Below are 20,103 nucleotides of genomic sequence, written 5' to 3'. Positions count from 1 at the left end.
CACGGCATCTCGCTCCTGCACTGGCTCGTAAATTTATAAATGTCAACGTTGTTTGCCGTGCGGCCCGTCACACCAATTTATGACCATCATTATGTCAAGGTGCATTCGTTGCACTCGCCACACCAAGTCACAGAACCCGGCTAAGGCTAGCCCCACTAGCCGCCCCCTGCCCCAACCCAACTAACTTGTGTCTGCCAGCTGATTTATATGCGGAGCCTAGGGTATCCGGTTATTGCCACCATTGACAGGCGAAATTCAATTTGTTAGTCAATTTTCAATAATTCTCTCGAGCAATGCTCTGGGACTCAGCTCGAAATGAAATCTTCAATATTACGAATTTCGACACCTGTCAATCGCCGCCCAGTCCACCCCCAAATGCCGTGTGCCGCCGCCTTCCTAGACGTCTGCCCCGAAATGTATGCAACACATTTTTACCCTCCACATGCCCCCAAAGGCCCTCGGCCCACAAGGCACAAAAATTGCCAGACGCTACCCGCTGCGCTTGTCAAGACAACGCCTTAGCTAGATCTACGGCCCCGACACTGAGCAAATTAATAATTAATTGAATTTTTATACATACATATATCTTAGGCTCTATGTAGAATATTCTCTTGCTGCTGTCGGCCATTAAAAAATCGCTTTAATTACGACTGCAAAGCTGGCAATGCACAGTCTGAGAATTTGCAATTAAGCTGAAGAATTATGCCTAGCTAAAAATATTCATAAAGCTTTATATATATATATATCTTTATATCCCACTCTCATGTGAACATAAATCTCAATTTAAAGTTGAAAATAAAGAATAAAAATATCATATATAGAAAAAATTGTATACTCATTGTCGAATGTGAGAAAAGTATATTGGTTTTGTTTGTTCGTCCAACTGTCCGTAGTCCAGATTTTAACGATTTTCTATTGATTTTTATGAAAATACTATATCAATCGAAAAATGGAATGGAATGTAGCCTTCGGAGAGTGAATGTAAATTCTTCAGTCGATAACGCCCGACTGCAACGTTCCTACTTGTTTCATTAGCAACTGTTTACCCAAGCTGAGAGACTTTGTCCCAGCATATTCTTTGTGTCTCATATCCACATCAAATGGGTATGAATATGACTATAAAAATGCGAGTACTCATATGAATGTGAATATGAATAGACACTCGCCAATAACTAGACTGGAAATCATTGAAGGCAGTCGAAGAGCACTACACATTTGTTGTTCCCATCATTGCAACACGAGCTGTAATGAGGCCTGCCCTCATTTGTGTTTGGCCAACATGTTTTTCAGCGCATTTCTTAACGTTTGCTCTTAGTTAACCAACCGAAAACATGAAATGCAGGAAATGCAGCAGCCGCACTCTTCCGCTGCAGTGCACAGCCTCTCGGTTGCACAAATACTTCCCAGTTGCAGCTGCATCAAATGGAAATCATTTTAGCCGTATGTGCACTCAATAGCTGCTTTAATCCAAGAGAAAAAAAAAAAAAACAAGTCCGCACTGTGAATCGATTTAAAGTTCGCCTAGAATAAAGATTGCAAAATTTGTTATGCTAAAAATGGCATGTTCAATAAATAAACAGAAAATTCGCAAAATTTCACACTCGAACTGTGGCAACATCAAACGGAAATACTTTAACCCTCATATGCAAAGCGGACTGACTGGCTTAAGCCAAAAAAAGGAAAACAAGTCCGCATTAAGGGCTGTGAATCGATTTGAAGTTCGCCTAAATAGCTTAAAGATTGCATAAATTTGGTAGGCAAAATGTTATTTTCAATAAATAAATAGAAAATTTTCATAATTCTCTATTAAATTTCACACTCGAACTAGAGAGCAGCAATAAAACCATTTACCATCAAATATCTGCAGATGCTTGCCCAACAATGAAAGAGGAAAAATTCGTATTATTTTATGCAAATTGCGGCAGTAAAAATGTATATTTTTCTACAGAAAATGGGTGTATGAAATTCTACTACTACATTAACATACAAACAAATATGAATTCATATATATATATATGTACGTACATGCATACCTCTGTTAGCAGGCGTAATGAAATATGCAAAGCTACAAAAATCATTGAGTTTCGTAATAGGATTTATTCATCAAAAACTATTTTGTTGAATATTAAATTGAAACATATTTAAAATTGACTATGATGTTGTCATTTCATTGTCATTATCATTGTCATTGTCATTGTCATTGCCATTATAATTGTCATTGTCAGTGTCATTATCATTATCATTGCCATTGTCATTATCATTGCCATTATCATTATCATTGTCATTGTCATTGCCATTGTCGTTGTCATTGTCATTGTCATTGTCATTGTCATTGTCATTGTCATTGTCATTGTCATTGTCATTGTCATTGTCATTGTCATTGTCATTGTCATTGTCATTGTCATTGTCATTGTCATTGTCATTGTCATTGTCATTGTCATTGTCATTGTCATTGTCATTGTCATTGTCATTGTCATTGTCATTGTCATTGTCATTGTCATTGTCATTGTCATTGTCATTGTCATTGTCATTGTCATTGTCATTGTCATTGTCATTGTCATTGTCATTGTCATTGTCATTGTCATTGTCATTGTCATTGTCATTGTCATTGTCATTGTCATTGTCATTGTCATTGCCATTGTCATTGTCATTGTCATTGTCATTGCCATTGTCATTGTCATTGTCATTGTCATTGTCATTGCCATTGTCATTGTCATTGTCATTGCCATTGCCATTGCCATTGTCATTGCCATTGTCATTGCCATTGCCATTGTCATTGCCATTGTCATTATCATCGACATCGACTCTTATTTCTTTTTAATGAATATTTGCAAATATTCAAAGCGTGCAATTTAAATTGTTCCTAGAAATAAAATAGACACATTGAAACAAGAATCTAATGAGGCTTTCACTTCCATGATAGACGAAATAAGTAGGTTTTGGCCTGAATTGAAATTCATTTCCATTCATCTATAAATGGCAAAAGACCGAACAAATGTCAAATGCATAAATTCAATTATTAAGGCTAATAAATAATTGAATAGATGACATGAATGAGGTATTCCCCAACAAAACACACATGCAACAAAAGCTAAATGAAATTAATATTTGTTCTGCTCAGTCAACTAATGTGGGAATTCGCTTTGGCTTTGGCCTTGCTCCTTGGGCAGACGGCTTCAGATAATAAGCTATTCAAGGCTTCAGCTAGTTTTGTTTTTGTTTAGCCGACAAGAGCACAGATACAACCAGAGACACAGACACAGAGACAGACAGAGACAGGCCAGTTGATATTAAGGTGTGACAAATATGTTGAGGGAATACGCAACCAGGGAGTATATACCTCAAGACGAATTCATTTACCACAATGGGCAGGTGAAACACACAAAGTCAGCTACCAAAAACCATTTGTGCCAGATGTGTGGTCATGTGTGTCGGTGTCGGTGTCTGTGTCTGTATGTGTATATGTGCATATGTGTGTGTGCGTTGCCATATGTCACAAAAGCATACAAATGAGCAGCAATTTTTAAAGCGACAAGCAAAGAAGTAATGTATACGTTGCCTTAAGGCAATTTAAACTTTTGCAAGACTCTGATTTGGTTTCTGCTCGGCGTCTGTCTGATAAGCAGCGGCCTGGCAAGGCAACCGTTTCAGCCCGGTAACTATATAAGCCATGCAGCATAATAACGGCAGCTGCGTCGCTTTTAAGCCAATCTGATGATGTGAGCAGCGGCTGAAGTACCAAGGAGCCAAGGAGGACCTGACCAACAACTCGTCCACTTTGGCACTCAATTTGTTTTCCCATTTGCTGTCAGGCCGGGGCAGCCAAGTTTTGTGCGAATCATTGTCAAAGTTTTGGGGCTACCGGGCGGGCCATTCAGTGTCATGGCAACAACAATTATGCCGCTGCTTTAAATATATTGGCTGGTTACGCCCTGACGCCCTACTGCCCTGATGTACTGATGCCCTGATGCTCCGACGCCCGACGACTTCCGTTCCATCGCCCGATTGTTTGCTTTGGCAATGAGTCCAAAGCAGGCAAAATATTGGGAAAAGTGAAAAGTTGCCATGAAATGAATTAAATTCGACGCCCGGAAACATTGAAGTTATCTTTGAATACCAAACTTGTGTTTACTTCAGCTTGCCCCACTCACAACAAACCCAATGTATTATACGGCCCTTCCGCACCACGTGACGACCCCCGGACCGGAACCAATCGAACAGCCAGCCAACAGGCCCAAATACTGGTCAATCCATTGATAAATGGTTCAGTGTTTGCTTCTCTGTTTGCCCAGCACAAATAGAGTATTTCGACCAAGTGTTTGCCCTACCGCATGCACCGCAACATCTACATCAATGTCTATATGTAGTTGGCTCAATCTGATTTCAGCGCACATTTGGCCGATTAGCTGAAAGATAATTGCAGTTGACCCCCAACAGATATCAATTGGCAATTCATTTACAAATTGATTTCCTTTCATAATAGTTTGTCTGAGCAGTGCTCGACTACCAGATACCCGGGAGTCTGTAAAAGAGTCTAGATTAGTGCCTAAGTAGGTCAAGCTGTTAAATTTTGTAATGCCGAGAGCGAGTTATCGATAAAAAGCTTTCAATATATGTAAAATCTCAAGCCTCTAACTTTAGGCATTGATAACGACCCGGAAGGAAAAGTTCGATGGCCTTAGTTGGGACTCTTTTATGTGGTCTTCCCTCATATTACACGCATATGAACATAGTATATTTTTCAAATGCCCAAAATGGGTAAAATACCCCAACCATAAATATTAATAATAGCAATCGATTTCACACTAGGCTTATCAATGATTGCTTTACATATATTTCCATTGCGTGCTCGTCGTTGTTTCGCCTCGCTTAAGCTTCGCAAGTCACGGCTCAACGATTGATTTTCCTGGTATAAAATCCGAATAATGTTTACACAAGCCAAGCCTTGGCTTCAACCGATTTTTTTTGTTTTTTATTTATCCACACACGAAATTCCATTTAATACATTTTCCTTAAAACCAACAAAGGTTCACTCTATCTGAACTATCCCAGAAACTTGTAGTCCGACAGCTTGCAAACTTTTACACTTGTCCTTTGAAGGTTAGGCTTAACTGGAAATAATTTTAGATTTTCGTTTATTTGATTATTTATTTTATGCTCAGGTCTGCGCTTGCTTAAAGGAAGCGTTACCTCTTCCTGTTGAACCGTTCTGGGCGTTGACTTTGCTATATGGCTTGACTGCCATACGTCACTGTAAGCTGGGGGGGTCTGAAATACTACCACAGCAGCGAGGCGACTCAACGAGCGACAAAATTGTCGGATCAGAATAGCTTAAGCCCAATACTGAATTAGAAGAGGGAGCACCCCAAACACAGTACAGGTTCCTCTTTCTTTGTAAGCCGAAATGTGATTGCTCTCTGGGAATACCCAGAGCAATCGAGACTCAGTCAATGCGACTTTCCTAAATTAATGTTATTTTAATGTTCTATACTAACATTGAATTGAATCAAAAAAGTCTCCGATTATATATGTTCATATGAAAGCCCCTAAAAGGGACAAGCAGTAAATTAAAATTTCATGAATATAAACTTTGACTAGAGCTTGTCTCTTATTCTCTTTTGGAACGAACTGCCAAACGAAACATGTTTATTTGCAATCGATTTAAATTTGCTGACAAATGAACTGCAGCTGCACTCGCATAATGTCAGACTTTGGTGATTGAGTGGAATACGAAACGCGTGCACCCCCTCTCGCCCTCTCACTGTATGTCTCGCTCTATATTTTATGCAACATTTCAGTTCTCGTTAGCAATTTTATTGATTTGCCATGGATCAAATGTTTTTCCAGAGTTTTCATTGGGTGTTCAATAAGTTCAGCTTTTCTATCATTATACCCATTCACGAGAGCCAAAGGAGTATATTGGTTTTTGGTAATATTGGTTTTTACAAAGTTAAGTAAGTCCGCACAACGATTTATGACACCTTTACCATCTGTTGATTCACCTGTAACTAAGCCGCGAATGTGTATTATGCAGTCGGTAGCATCCGTCTGCAGCATTTCTATACGTTTTCTCTCCATTTCAATTTGATTGATTCGACATAGATCAAATGTTTCTCAGCAGTTGTCGAGTCTTCAATTAGTTGAGCTTCAGTGTCGCAAATATTTTTTACCTAATTGCCATTAGATACGCAGCCTGGCTAAAAACATCTCAATTAACGGACGTTCATATGCCCAGCCTCCGTCTGTCTGTGTCTGTGACTTCTCTCTATCTCTGTCACTGTCTCAGCCCTGTTGCTGGCCAATTTGTTTGTCGCGCCTTTTCATGTTTCGGCATCAGATTTTAATTTGTTGTGTTCCGCCGTATGCTTTATGGCATCATTCCGCTTGAATAACAACAGACATATAGCCAATAAAATGCTGCCTCCGGCAAATGGTGAGACACTTGCTGCCGACACACCCTGCCGATAAGAAAGAAGAAGAAGAACAACAACAACAACGACAGCAACCAACAATAAGAAAACAAAACAAAAACAATGAAAACCAATTTCTTATATAATTTTACAATTTCGCAATTTTTTTGTCCGGGCTTGGGGGCGGGAAGGTAGGGGTCACAAAAGTTGATCAGGTCCGAAATGGAAAAAAAGAAGTCAATGCTAAAAGAAACAACAAAAAGCCCACTTGTCCACCCCATACAAATTGCTTTCAGGAAATGGCACTGACATTGATATACCCTGTACGCAATTGCCTATATATATATATATAGCTGAATGCGAGTGCGTCTATTGATATTTATGTTCGCGCTTAGTCAACACCCCACTCTCTCTCTCTCTCTAGGGGAGTACACGAGGCAGTGTGGGTAGAGCCCATCCGACTCGAGGGCAATTCCTGGTCGGAGCAATTTTTGCTGATTTCTCATATATTTTACGAGGCGACGTCCGAAAGTTTTGCCTTTGCCATTTTTTATTGTTAACTCAAATTGAAATGATTTTTATTGATAAAACGCACACAAGCGCACCGGCAACAGGATGAGCAACTCGAATTTTGTTTACATTTCACAACGAACAGCCCGAGGTACCATCGAGTCCATGAAATCGCAGTTATGACGCCTTCCGACTAGTTATGGCCATCAGGCACTAAATCAAAAGCGGGCTAACAGCCGTGCCGCATCCATCGGGTCCATCGATAATGCCTATAAATAACAGCTGGAGTATGTGCTTGATGGGCTCCATATGGAGAAGGAAAGAGAAAGAGAGATAGAGAGAGAGTGGGCAGAGTGCTACCCATCGTTCCCATCTCAAGTGACTTACGATACCTTCGCTCGAGCACTGCTTTAATATCGCATAAAATTTCCATATTTACACCAACTCCAACAGCTTTCACTCTCTCTCTCTCCCTCTCTCTCTCTCTCTCTCTCTAACACACTCTGTGTCACTTTCTGATTTAGAGCCTCGCAGTGACATCAAGATATGAGCCCTGACAGTTTTGCTCCGACTACAAAGGGAATTTCAGAGGCAAACTACTCGAGAGATATTTGTATGCCAATGGCTTTACAATATTCTGAGCTGCTCTAAGTCTACAAATCCTGATTTGCCTATAAACATATGCAACATTTCCTTTAGGATTGGCAAGGATATGTTTGAAAGTTCAGCTATTTGTTACAGGGAAAACAAAACAGTAATTAAATTGTAATATAAATTGAACAATTCGAAATTTGGTCGTTATAAGATTTATTCATTTGTAAAACCTATTTCAGAGAAAGCTTATTGCATTAATTCTAATTAGACTGCGAATTCTTTCGAATGCCAGACAAAAAACTTGCAAAGTGACAATTAGAGAGAGAGCGAGAGTGACTGCGTCCCTCGAGAGACTACGAGATTCAGAGAGAGAGGGAAAGAGTTTCCACGGAAATAAATTGCTAATTAGAATAACTGTAAATGAGCATTGACATTTTAAGCCCCTTAAAGAATTAACAAGTGAGAATGCGCCAGTGGGCTATGCCCGACTATGAAATACTCTGAGCTGGCAGCAGGACTTGGCAGGAGAGTTGCTATTTCAATCACTCTAGGGCTTACAGGTTTACTTGTATCGATTATTATCGGCTAAAATAAAGTGGGATTATGTATCAAAAATCATGCTCAGACTGTGTCTTCTATAGAAATAAACATTTTCTGAGTCCAAGTCTTCGGATTGTGTAGCTTACGAGCAGACGGGCTCGTACATGGCTGAATCGACTTAGCTAGAAGCCTGGTTGCTGGTACGCCTATCTCTGTCTGTTTGCGCAGAGTCTTACAAAATCAGTATACCTTGAGTTCTCAGTTTCAATAGGTTTCTCGCTTCAAATCCCGAGTACCCTGCGATTGACCCGTCTCAAGTCGGGTATTTGAATGCACTTGTTGGCATTGTCTCATTTGTATGGCAGCCATTTATCCCATTCTCATCTATCTGTATGCTACTTACCGTTCATCGCCTTTCTTTACGATTCTTGGCATTTTGTCTGCCTTCCCTCCTGTTCCCTTTATCTCATCTTCTGTCTCCCTGTCAGTTCACTTTCACTCTTGTCATTCAGTCTGCTTAGATGCTTTCTTCTCCTTCTCTACTCTCCACTGCGCTTCCCTCCTCTTCTGCTCTGTTCACTTCTTTATTCCAGTCGCCTGCCTCCAGCCGACTCGAGTCTCATCAGGCTAGCAAATATTTCTCTTTAGGCCTGCTCAAATATGTATTCATAATTTTTTGATTTGTATTTGAGATCATTTTCAAGGTAAAGTGCCATTGGTTAATCAAAGTATCAAATTCGACGGCCCTTCGGGCCTCCAGCAGGAGTCGGTGTCGGAACAGGGGCGATGTTGGCCTACGCCTGACTAAATCGCAATGCAAATTTCTGGCGTTTTGAGCTGGAACAGCAAATTGAAAAGGCCAAAACTGGCTTAGCCATAGTTTATGGCCCAACTTGCTCTTGGCCTGTCTCATTGACTGAGCAAAGTTTATTTGACTTTTGCAAACTTCTGCTTTATTTGCTTAAGCGTCGGATGCACTTAGGGCTCTGCTCGGCTGCTGCTGCGGCTGCGGCTGCGGTTCAAATGTTGTTTTCGGCTTTTTCGACTGCACTTTCAGGTCTTCATGGCCCCCGTCCCCTCTGTGCCTTGCCCCGTTCATTAGCAACACCTTTGAGTCCTGGCAACCGCATGGAAACTGCGTAGGTTGTTGTTGACTGCCGGATCATGGACAGAGCTGGAGCTGGAAAACTTGCGCCTTGACAGCGCCAGGCCATATAAACGTGGAAACTAGCAAATTGTGGCTTCATTTAAATTAATTAGCCGGCAATTGGCCAAGGGCCCACGGCCAGAGCGCGGCAATCGCAAAGGGCAACAAATGCAAATTAGAGCGTATCCGGTAGCCATTGCCTACTGCGCTCCTAGAAGCCTGACCACTCTCAACTTTCCCTGAACTTCACGGGAAAAACAAACAACTTTTTATGAGCAACTTTCGCTGTACAAAATCAACAGCAAGTTGCATCAAAGGGCACCGAAGGCAAACAATATCAAGCCATCACAGAGAACGAGTTATCCACATAATAAAGTCTGTTCGAAATGTATTGATTGCGGTAATTGATTGAGCGAAAGGCGTCTGGCAAGAGCCAAAGCATAAAATATTCAATTGATTGATGACACTGGCCAAGCAGGGGCCAAGAGAACAGAACGGATATAATACAGTCCAACATAACGTAGACCAACATAACAAAACGTAGACATAACACTGGGCTACTGAAGGCAGGCTAACCGAATGCTGGGTAACAAAACGTAGGCTAACAGAACGTATGTTAAGAGAACGTAGACTAACAGAAGAGTAGCTAACAGAACGTAGAATAAGAGAACAGATCAGAAATGACATAACAGAACTTCGGGTAACTGTACGTAGACTAACAGAACGTAGGCTAATAAAAACGTAGGCTAACAGAAACGTAAGCTAACAGAACGTAGGCTAACGGAACGTAGGCTAATAGAAACCACTGATCAGATTGGTCAGTGTAGAAACGTAGGCTAACAGAAACGTAGACTAACAGAAGAGTAGCTAACAGAACGTAGAATAAGAGAACGTAGGTTAACAGAAGAGTAGTTAAGAAAGCATAGACAGATCACAGGCTAACATAATAGAGCTCCACAGAACACAGGCTAACATAACACACTATAATAGAACACAGGCTAACAGACAGCATGCTAGCAGAACACAATGTTGTTGAAAAGTAGCTAACAGAGTACATGGTAACAGAGCAGATATCCGCAGATCAGAGGCTAGCATAAAAGTACTTAACAGAACATACTTAGGTTAACAGGAAAAAGATAAACAGACGACTAACAGCGAGCAGAAGACTTGTTAACATAACAGTGAACACGCCAACATAACACCAAAATTTATCAGAAACTTCCAGCAACACATATATTTTGGGCACATTACATATAACATTTTTTAATAGAAATTTTGACTTGATTCGAAAAAGCTGAAAGCAGGAAAAAGTCTCTGATATAGTCTCTCAATTAATATAGTCTCCCACATCTTTTGGCTTGTGTAATTGTTTTATGCAAAACGTCTCTCAAGTCTCCTTGAAAACAAATGGCTTCGCCTATGTAATAGTATTTTCTGGGCTATTCAAAGCCGAACCCAGTAGGTAGTCAAACAAAATGCCATGATTTCAACAAAATCAATATGCGAGAGCTAAAATCCAAATGAGGCGCCGACCTTTGCGTTTAGCCAATCTTGTCTGGTTGATCGTCTGTGCATGAAACGGACATTCGACCATACCAGAGTCGAGTCGAGGCAAGTGAAATTAGCGGCCGCAATGTCTGTGGCCAAATGACAGCGACAACGTGAAAAATTATGGCTAATGGCGGAGCAAGGCGTAATCAGCCGCCATCCACACGAAATGAAATGGATCGAAATGGAATGTTCAGAAACAACATGCGTGGGCGAGCGAGCACGTGGGCGTATGGGTGGGGCTCTGGGGGCGTTGGGGACCGTGCAGCATGCAACACATGCCAAACTAAAAACAGCAGCACGAACAACAGCAGCGGGAGTAATGGGAATTGAGAAATGAGAAACGACTAAGCTGCATAAGCATTACCTGCCACAGCCAGTGCCCGTACCGGGACCGTTTCGACCGCTGTTGCTATTGCCGCTGCCCACACGCAACTCCATTTCAGCAATTTACAATTCAATGAGCCTGCATTCGAGCCAGAAATATCAATCCCAGTTGCCAGTCGGCAGTTGCCAGTCGCCAGTGGGCACTGCGTTCCCGCCGTAGTCGAAGGGGCTCTCTGCTCTGCACTCTGCACTGTCCCGCCGGTCCACAAGTAAGCCAAATTTAACAAGCAATAAACCAATTTTTATACATAAAAAGCCAATTGGAGCATATTTTCAATGTTTAACTCAAATCCCAATAGGTCAAACGAACTTACGGGCCAATAACAAAGCTCGACATGCGACACGAACACAGATAACAACGTATGTATGTGTGTATTTCGGGGGCAAGCAAAATACAAAATAAAACATTGGGTGTCGAAGCCAATAATACTATATATCATGTTAATGTGGACATAATTTGCATTCATGGTTTAATTGGGGCTTCACTTGATATACCTATTCCGTGCACTCTGTGAGCTAGGCGTCTTGTGAGTTTAAATACAACAAGCTCGTTTATCTATGCTATAAATCTAACCAGAGTCAATTATACAGCGAATTAAGGCTGTAGGCTCAATCAAAGTGTAAGGCGAACTAAAGCTGACAGCGAATCAATAATTTTTGTAATTCGAGGCACGAACAATTTGCGCCGTATTTTGACAATTCTGTAAACGAAAAATAAGGAAGAAAGCTTTCCAGCTGGGAGTGACCGACTCGCGAATACCCGGAACTTTGGACAGAGCTGTACCTCTAACCAATCTTCACTGCTTCTATACACCCATAGTAAACAACACTGACTCACACACAGACACATACACACATATGTACAAACAAGCGCTCTGCGTGCTGCGTATGACCTTCGCAAATGGGAAATTATTGACAAACTTTTCATATAGATCAACTTTCTATATCAAATTTTCAGAGAACTAACCATAATATTTACGATGTGTGCATGTGCTATGGCACAAGTCTGTAAAATTTGAAATACGTCCATCGATTATTATCTTTAAAGCTCATGCTGCATAGTATAATTAGATAAAGGCATTAAATCATGATAATGACATCCAGATGTGTGTATTTGTGAAAGAACATGACTTTAGTACTTGAAATATGTCTATCGATAAATATCGATAGTCATGCAATTCATGGAATTATCGAAGAAATTATAAGAATTTATTTATATATGTATTCAACACATAGCTGCGTTCATATAGGCCGACAGACGGCCGGACAGACGGGTACCCTCACAAAGGAACAGACCTAGGCCAAGTCAACTCATGGCCCTTATCAGTCAAATATCTATGTACCACTTTATGGCATCTACATGCACTTCCAGAAAACCTATATACCCTCAGTGCGCAATTTCAACGGGTTCCGGGCATAAAAAAGCAAATAAAATTTAATCGAATTTAGGCTTAAGTACACTTTATATTATTTGGATGGCCCTAAGAAGCTTTCAGCTCAGATCGATGCAAAAATAGAAATAACATTATGGAAAAATGCGATAATACCGCTCAAGAGGTCAAGGCTCAAGGCTCAAGCCTCAAGTCTGAGTCGGGCTTACTTAGGGCGAGCCATCAATATATTCCGAGCTACTCTCAGCACCTACACCTAAAATGAAAACATACTAAATAACGATTTCGCAATAAACTTCTTGCATTAAAATTCCTTAAATTTGAGCACCTCAATGGAAATTTGCTTTAATGTTCACTTAAGGCGCCTCTGGACGCTGGGCGTGTACGTGTGTGTGTGTGTGTGTGTGGGAGCTGGGAGTAATAATATCTTTCAATTGTGCGACGTGCGCAAAATAAAAAACAATTACTTAAATTTTATTTACATTTATTGTGAAATCTTTTGGGCCGAGTTTATTTTGCAACACGCTCAGCCAACGGAATGCCAGGGGAATTGCTCAATAGGCGATGCTACATAGATTCTGATTGGGAATGGGCTCGCTATCGCTCTAGCTCTCTCTCTCTCTCTCTCTCTCTCTCTCTCTCTCTCTCTCTCTTCCCCGCTCTCCCTCTGCCTATCGTCACTTTTCCTATATTTATCATTTCCATAAAATTTGCATGTTTATTTGTGGGCGGACTCATTGAACCATGGTCAGAAGCGGCGATGCGGCGACGTAGCTAAATTTAATTTTGTTGCTTTGTTAATGAGCTTGGCTTGTTTAGCAATTTTGGCCACGCTCAGCTAATGGGTTGCCGCTGAAGCAGCAACAACAACCACACACACATACACACACACTCACATACATTTCCTTTTGGACTGCGAAAAAACAGTTGCGACGGCTGCAAACACCAAAGTCGCTCTCGGCACACGGCCTTAATCCCTTGTGCCGATTCTCCAGCCCAACTAGTTACTCTCCCACACACACACACACACGCATGCACGCACACACATACACACAGTCGTGTGTCTGTGTCACTGTTTGCTTTCTATCTGCATGCCAACGAATGCAAAGCGGCTTCTGACGTAACGTAAAAGCCTAATTTTGTATACCTACACTCACACACACACTTACATATACATACATTGTATATATATGTATGTATTTTCTTACTTTGTGTTTTTTTGATTTTGCACGTAAGTCAACAGACAGAAACTCGACTCCTCGCTGCCCTCTGCTCTTTGACTGGCTCATCAGCGGCCGGAGCAGGAGTGGGAGACGGGGGAGGGCGAGGAGCAGCAACACCATCAGCAGGTAGTTCAAATTGAGCAGTCCTATACCAACTAGGCATTGGCAATGATGAATGCTGCACGCTGTTGGCCAAGAGCTGAAGGTGGCTTGACTTCATTATGCTGGGGGCAGCCGGCAGGCGGCATGCAAATAACGTTAGCGCGTGCCAACATTTGGCCATTATCATTATCGTTGGCCGTGCTCAAATGGATCACATTTGTTATGCCCAGCAGCCGGCAACCCGCAGAACGCAAGCCTAGTTAGAGTCGGCATAAATTAGCATTTTAATGTGAGCTGAGCAAAAAAAATAAACAAAAATACGCAACTCGTGTTTCGTGAACGTGAAAATTGAAAATTTTGAACTGGTTGAACATTTTTATTCAGTCAAATGAACTATAAGAGCTGAAGCTGTAAGGAATTCAAATAGTCAAATGAACTGCGATGACTTATCGATGAGCGACAAATTAGCTATCGATATCTGCAGCTCAAATGAACGATGATTTTCGTGAGACAAATATCGCAAATAAGGCGTCGCGCTTTTGCATTTAAGAAACTAAAGCTGATATTTTTTCCTTTAATACCAAATAAATCATTAAAATACAGTTGCTCTGCTTCTGCTCGTTGCAGCCGCCTCTGTGGCCGTCTCCTCGTGGACTCTGGTGGCGATATCCTGCGAGCGCTACTACGCCATTTGCCATCCGCTCCGATCGCGCACCTGGCAGACGATCAACCATGCCAACAAGATCATCGCATTCATCTGGCTGGGCAGCCTGGTGTGCATGACGCCCATTGCGGTATTTAGCCAACTGATGCCCACCAGTCGCCAGGGTGAGTAAGCCGTGCGTTCGCTCTGGCCTCGTCTCTTAGCCCTTGCTCTATTTGACAGGATTGCGCAAGTGCCGCGAGCAGTGGCCCGTCGGCTCCTTGGGCTATGAGCGTGCCTACAATATCTTCCTGGACCTGGCGCTGCTGGTGCTGCCGCTGCTCGCCCTGAGCTTTGCCTACATGTTCATCACGCGCACGCTCTATGTGAGCATGCGCAACGAGCGCGCCATGAACTTTGGCAGCAGCGGCCCCGACGTCGGCCTGACCACCAGCAGCAGCAGCAACAACAACAGCTGCAGCGGCAGCCGTCGCACCTTCGGCAGCTCCAACTATCTAATGCGCATGCAGATGCGCCAGGAGGCGCTGGCCGCCGACAGTGCTGCCCAGCTGGACATGCTGCTACAGCAGCAGCAGCAGCAACACCAGCAGCAGCAGCAACAATGTGGAGCAAGCCAATATTATTATGGTGAGTCAAAGAGAGCCAGCACGCTGTGTCTTCCTTCCTCTCCCTCTCGCTCTCTCTCGCTTGGCTGTTGAAAGTCAGCGGTCGACAGCTTCAATTGCCGCAGTTTTCTGCTCGCCGACGCTGCTAAAGTATTTTCTGCCGCGCCCACACGCCCACACGCACACACTGACAATTTGCATGGAAAAATCAGCCAGGCGTAAAATGTGATTCAACATCCTACTTTAGCTCTGCCGCATGGCTAACTAACCGCGTCACTCATACGCCGCATCGGCCGCTCTCTGAGCGTGTGTGGCGATGAATCGGCTGCCGTTGAATTCAATTTGATTTCGAGCATTTGATAAATTCAAGTGAGCCACTCAAATGGCCTTTCATTCGCAACGACATTGCAGAGCTTTAAATGCTTTAACTATAAAACGTGCCGCACACTGAGCTGCAGCTTAACCAGTATTGCCTAAATGTTTGCCATTTGAATTTTCGACACTCTCACTCACTCTCTCCCTCTCTCTCTCTCTCTCTCTCTCTCTCTCTCTCTCTCTCTCTCTCTCTCTCTCTCTCTCTCTCTCTCTCTCAGTCTGAGTCTCTTGTTAGCTGTCAATCAATTAAGATTTAAAGCCTACTTTGAGTGGGCTCATAAACCTAAAACATTTCATAGTTCGTCAGGCTCTCGACTCGACTCAGTCCCTCGGTACGTCTCAGTCAACATTATTCGCGTTAATTAGAGGTTTGCTTAGTTATATGCGTGTGTGTGTGTGCCAATAAAATGTAATGCGCTTAGTTCTTTTTCAGCGGGCGCCCGAAAGTATGCCCCGCCCCAAATACAGCTCTGCTCTCGGCTGCTCTTTAAGTGAGGTAAACAGAAATCGCATATTAGCATAAAGTTGCGCTGCGCTACGCTGCGGGAGTGGAGCTGAGGCCCAAGTTAATGAATTATCAGGGACGGGCTGTGGCCGTAAAAGGATGCCGCTGTCAAGTTTGAAGTCGCAGTTCCATTTCCGTTTCCGCATTTTAAACGGGCTTCGAAACGGACGAAAGGGCCAAAGCAAATATCGTAATTTATGCTGGGGTCGAGCATTTAAACGCTCGTTAAATGCCCCGTTATCTCCTTTATCGACCCAAAAGTCCCAGTGCAAATTAGTGCGACCAGATTGCTGGCTATACCCGGCACATGGTGACACATTCTCACATGACGCACACATGACCGCAAAGAGCACCTTGAACAGAGAGAGAGAGAGAGAGAGAGAGAGAAAGAGAGCGACAAATGCCTCGCCAGTTGATGATATATTTTTATTAAAGTTTATTTTGTTTTTTACTTTTTAAACCTATCCAATTTACGGCCAGCACTTAACATTTTTGTGTCATAAATTTGGAAGGCAGAACTGACAGCCAAGCCACTGGAGTCCTACCCAGGTCGAGTCCCGGCCGGAGGAGGTGGCGCAAATGTTTTATTACACTCAACGCAGGGCTTTGGTGCGCTCGTACGTAATTTGCATAACCAAGTCTAATATAATTAGAGCCCTAAACTCGTAATATTTGCCGTTGCTGCGCCGCTCATTAAAGCCCTGCAACGGGTAGCCACAATTTAGTCGCATTTCCAGCTGAGCTCCGGCTGAGCTCTAGCTCATTTCTCACACATGCAGTTGCTCTCTTACTGAGGAGTATCTCACGTTCGTCATATGCAATGGAGAGCTCAAAATTTTTGGCGTGTTTTAATTACCCACGAAGACTTAGCTGCGCAAGTTAGATATATATTATTCATTGGCAATGGGAAAAGATGAATTCTTAATCTGTTTCTCAACTTTGTAAGCTCTTGCGCTTAATGAACAAGTCAGCCGGGCGTTGCCAACTGAATAATACTCATTCACGCTGCGTGAAAAAGGGAGTGAGGAAGGAGACAGCACTTTAACTGTCCCGTATCTTAACTCCAGCTCCTAAACAGCTTTACCTGATGTGACACGCCTTCAGTGAGCGTGGACAAACGATTTTGGGCTAGTTCTTGGAAGGAAGTCTGTCGTCAGTAGCGACGAAATTGTTCGGTAGACTGTAGTATAGACGCATAGACAGAATGATGGACGGACGGAGAGAGAGATGGAAGGACAGTTAAATAGATAGACGGATAGATAGGTGTACGGACGGACAGCTGAATGAATAGATAGACAGATGGATTGATAGACGTATGGACGTATGGATTGACGGAGATACGATCAGAAGGACATATTGATAGATGAATTGACGGACGGATAGCTATATAGATGGATATACAAGTTAACAGATGGAGCGAAAGAAGGACAAACAGATTGACAGACGGAGGGATGGACTGACGGGTGGCTAAATAAACAGACTCACCGAAAGACGGATAGGCAGACAGCTAGATAGGTAAATTAGATAGGTAGACAGACTCACGGATTGACGGACGGACAGGCAGATAGATAGACAGACGGACGAACAGACTTACAGACATTAGATAGATGGATGGACAGACGATCAGACGGACATTCTATAAAAAGATCATATAGAACGTATTCAGCCAGAAGTCTTTTCTCTGTTTATATCACTGTAGAGACATGCTGGGCTCCTCACTCATTGACTTCCTATCCCAATGAGCGAGCATTAAGCAGTCAAGTGGACTGAGCTGCACATGTTCCATTAGGAATTACACTGGCGAACTTTTTACAGCCTTTGGCAATTTCCGTTTGTAAATTCTAAAAATACTTTGCCGGCATTTCAATCTTAACGCTCAGCCTTGGCTGCCTTTATTGAAGCTAAAACAAAATATATAAACATAACTATGGAGAAATGCAAATCAAGAGTCTCCATTTGACTTGGACGCCTTACAGGGCTCCGTAATGTGCACCAAGTTGTAGTCGTCGGCTGCTGCCAACTCTGTTGAACAAAGAGAGAGAGAGAGAGAGAGATTTGTGAGCTGCGGGTGTTTTTGGCTACTACCGGCTCTCACCTGGGGCATCTATAGTGCGCCGCATATTGATGGGCATCTCGTCATCGCCGGCACTGATCCGACGTAGGCCCGCCGCCATCCGATCTTTAGCAGCTGCCGCAGCCAGTGCCGCAAACTTGTGTGCGTTAGCCACACGCCTCTCGAACTCCCCCTGGCGGCGGCGGTCGTTGGTGCTGTGCATGACGGTGCGGTAGATCAGGTGCAGCAGCCGAAGGCTGTAGCCATTGTCGAAGACGCGATCCTCCTCCTGATTGCCGGCCAGCAGGTCGTACGGATACAGGTCCGGTTCTGCGGCGTACACCGGGAACCATTTAGTGTAGTGCAACCGTGTGAACCAAAACTTACCCATGTTATTCTCTGTAGCGCTCTTTGCTTCACGGTCGTTTTCAGACGGCTTCATCAGCTGATCACACGACATCTTAATGCAAATGGACGCTGTAAGCAGGAAATCTGTGAGGGGCTCTACGCCAAATGGGTTGCGCTCCACTTACCCCATGCCAAAATCACTAGAAATAGGGAGATCTGCAGACAGAAGCGCCAGTTACACATTTTCGCCTAAAAAAAAATATATATATATTTTGAGCAGAATTAAATTTTGATTTGACTTTCGACTTTGTCGAATATTATTTTGAAATGAAGCTGTGAGTGCTTAGGCTCAAAGGGTGTTTCTCATATTGAGGACTTGACTCGAATCTGCTTACACTACTGATGAACCCATGTGAGCTAACTGAATTATGTCTACATGGGGGGCTCAGAATGATGACAGTCAGCTGCTCAGAGGTCGCTCAAGAGTTGAAACCAAACTTTTGGGTCTGCCTAGAATAAGGGTAAGACCAATTTAGGACTTTTGCAGCTGCATAGATAAGGGTTTTCTGATTGAATCTTTCAATTCAGGAATTTTTCGGGAATTTTCCAACTCCATCTGCAAGGATTTTCTATTTGAATCCCACATTTATAGTTAAGGAATTTTTGAGGACTTTTCCATCTCCATCCTAGTTGGCTAGGAATTATTTGGAAGCTGCAAAACAGCTGCATCGATAAGGATTTTCTAATTGAATCTTTCATCTTCAGGAATTTTTTGGAAATTTTTCCAACTCCATCTGCAGCGATTTCCCAATTGGTTCTCTCATTTAATGTCTAACAATTCTCTGGGACTTTTGCAACTGCATCAGGAAAGATTTCCCGTGGGTTTAACGCAATTTTCCATTCGCCCCTTAAATTTAAAGAGCTTTCACCGTCGATGCAATATGTATGCGCACCGCGATGCTCCAATAGCCAGCTGAAGCGCGCTGAGCCGCCCAGCTGCCACCCATTTGCCTAGCTTGAGGCAGTGTTCGTCCCACAGAGGACATAAGCGCTTGGCCAGCGCATGGCTTGCGGCACGGCCTTTGTGCCACGGCGCGCAGTAACCGTAAACGGGTAACGGGTAACGGCTAACGGATAACGGGCTGTGCAAAGAGCTGCAGCATCGCAGCCGGCAGCATTCGCCACGTGCCATAAACGAGTCGGACGCACAATGCCAAAAAGGTGATGCGGAACAGGGAACACGGTTTGCTGCATCTGCTCCGATGGCTCAACGGCTCCAACGAACACCCTGCTAATCGGCTAATTACAACCAACCAGCGAGCATTATTCGGCAGGCTAACCATACGCATTCCATACACCCACCCAGTTGACGACCAGGTGCATGCGGGTCCGTCCAGCTGCAGTTGATAAGCCACACACGCCGGCTGTCAGCCAAAGGTGGAGCGAGCGCTCGCTTATTGGACTTTCCATTAGGCAACTTCAAGGCCAGCCAAGCTGCCATCCATGCAGCAGAACCTTATCTCTCTGCGGATACCCTGTCTCGGCTCTCGCCAAAGGCTTTTGCATGTGGCTGACAGGTGTCAGACTTGGTGGCCGACAAGAGGAAATCTTGCAGCGATTGCAGGGCATCTGCTGGTCGTGCAGGCCCCCCGTCAATGCTCAACTTAAGTTCTGGCGCATGCAAATCTGTGTTTCCATTAG

The 20,103-nt window shown here is 43.3% G+C and overlaps 2 protein-coding genes across 2 annotated transcripts in view; one reads left to right on the top strand and one right to left on the bottom strand.

The window, feature by feature from the left end:
• The window catches only part of CCKLR-17D1 (Cholecystokinin-like receptor at 17D1), a 29,104-nt gene that overhangs the window by 6,166 nt on the left and 2,835 nt on the right, over positions 1 to 20,103 (top strand). Inside the window, exons 2-3 of the mRNA XM_089263841.1 lie at positions 14,480 to 14,680; positions 14,739 to 15,143. Of these exons, the coding sequence (XP_089119967.1) occupies positions 14,480 to 14,680; positions 14,739 to 15,143 (606 nt within the window). The remainder of the gene's footprint in view (positions 1 to 14,479; positions 14,681 to 14,738; positions 15,144 to 20,103) is intronic.
• Positions 17,853 to 18,758, bottom strand: LOC149090565 (uncharacterized). The gene is made up of 4 exons (XM_089263842.1): positions 18,588 to 18,758; positions 18,442 to 18,531; positions 18,097 to 18,384; positions 17,853 to 18,023 (listed from the first exon to the last, which is right to left on the bottom strand). The coding sequence occupies exons 1-4, from the start codon at positions 18,643 to 18,645 to the stop codon at positions 17,944 to 17,946; spliced, it is 516 nt and encodes a 171-aa protein (XP_089119968.1). The 5' UTR covers positions 18,646 to 18,758; the 3' UTR covers positions 17,853 to 17,943.

Source organism: Drosophila navojoa, chromosome X, assembly GCF_054131105.1.
Source record: "Drosophila navojoa isolate 15081-1374.11 chromosome X, UAZ_NAV_1.0, whole genome shotgun sequence".
Lineage (NCBI taxonomy): Eukaryota > Metazoa > Arthropoda > Insecta > Diptera > Drosophilidae > Drosophila > Drosophila navojoa.
This window is presented reverse-complemented; position numbering and strand designations above follow the sequence as displayed.

Bases quoted from the DNA above. Each gene is read 5' to 3' on its own strand.
- LOC149090565 (XM_089263842.1), bottom strand. From the start codon at position 18,645: ATGTGTAACTGGCGCTTCTGTCTGCAGATCTCCCTATTTCTAGTGATT. The intron at 18,532-18,587 runs GTAAGTGGAGCG...TCCTGCTTACAG, and splicing joins TCTAGTGATTTTGGCATGGG to CGTCCATTTGCATTAAGATG. The intron at 18,385-18,441 runs GTAAGTTTTGGT...TGTACGCCGCAG, and splicing joins CGCTACAGAGAATAACATGG to AACCGGACCTGTATCCGTAC.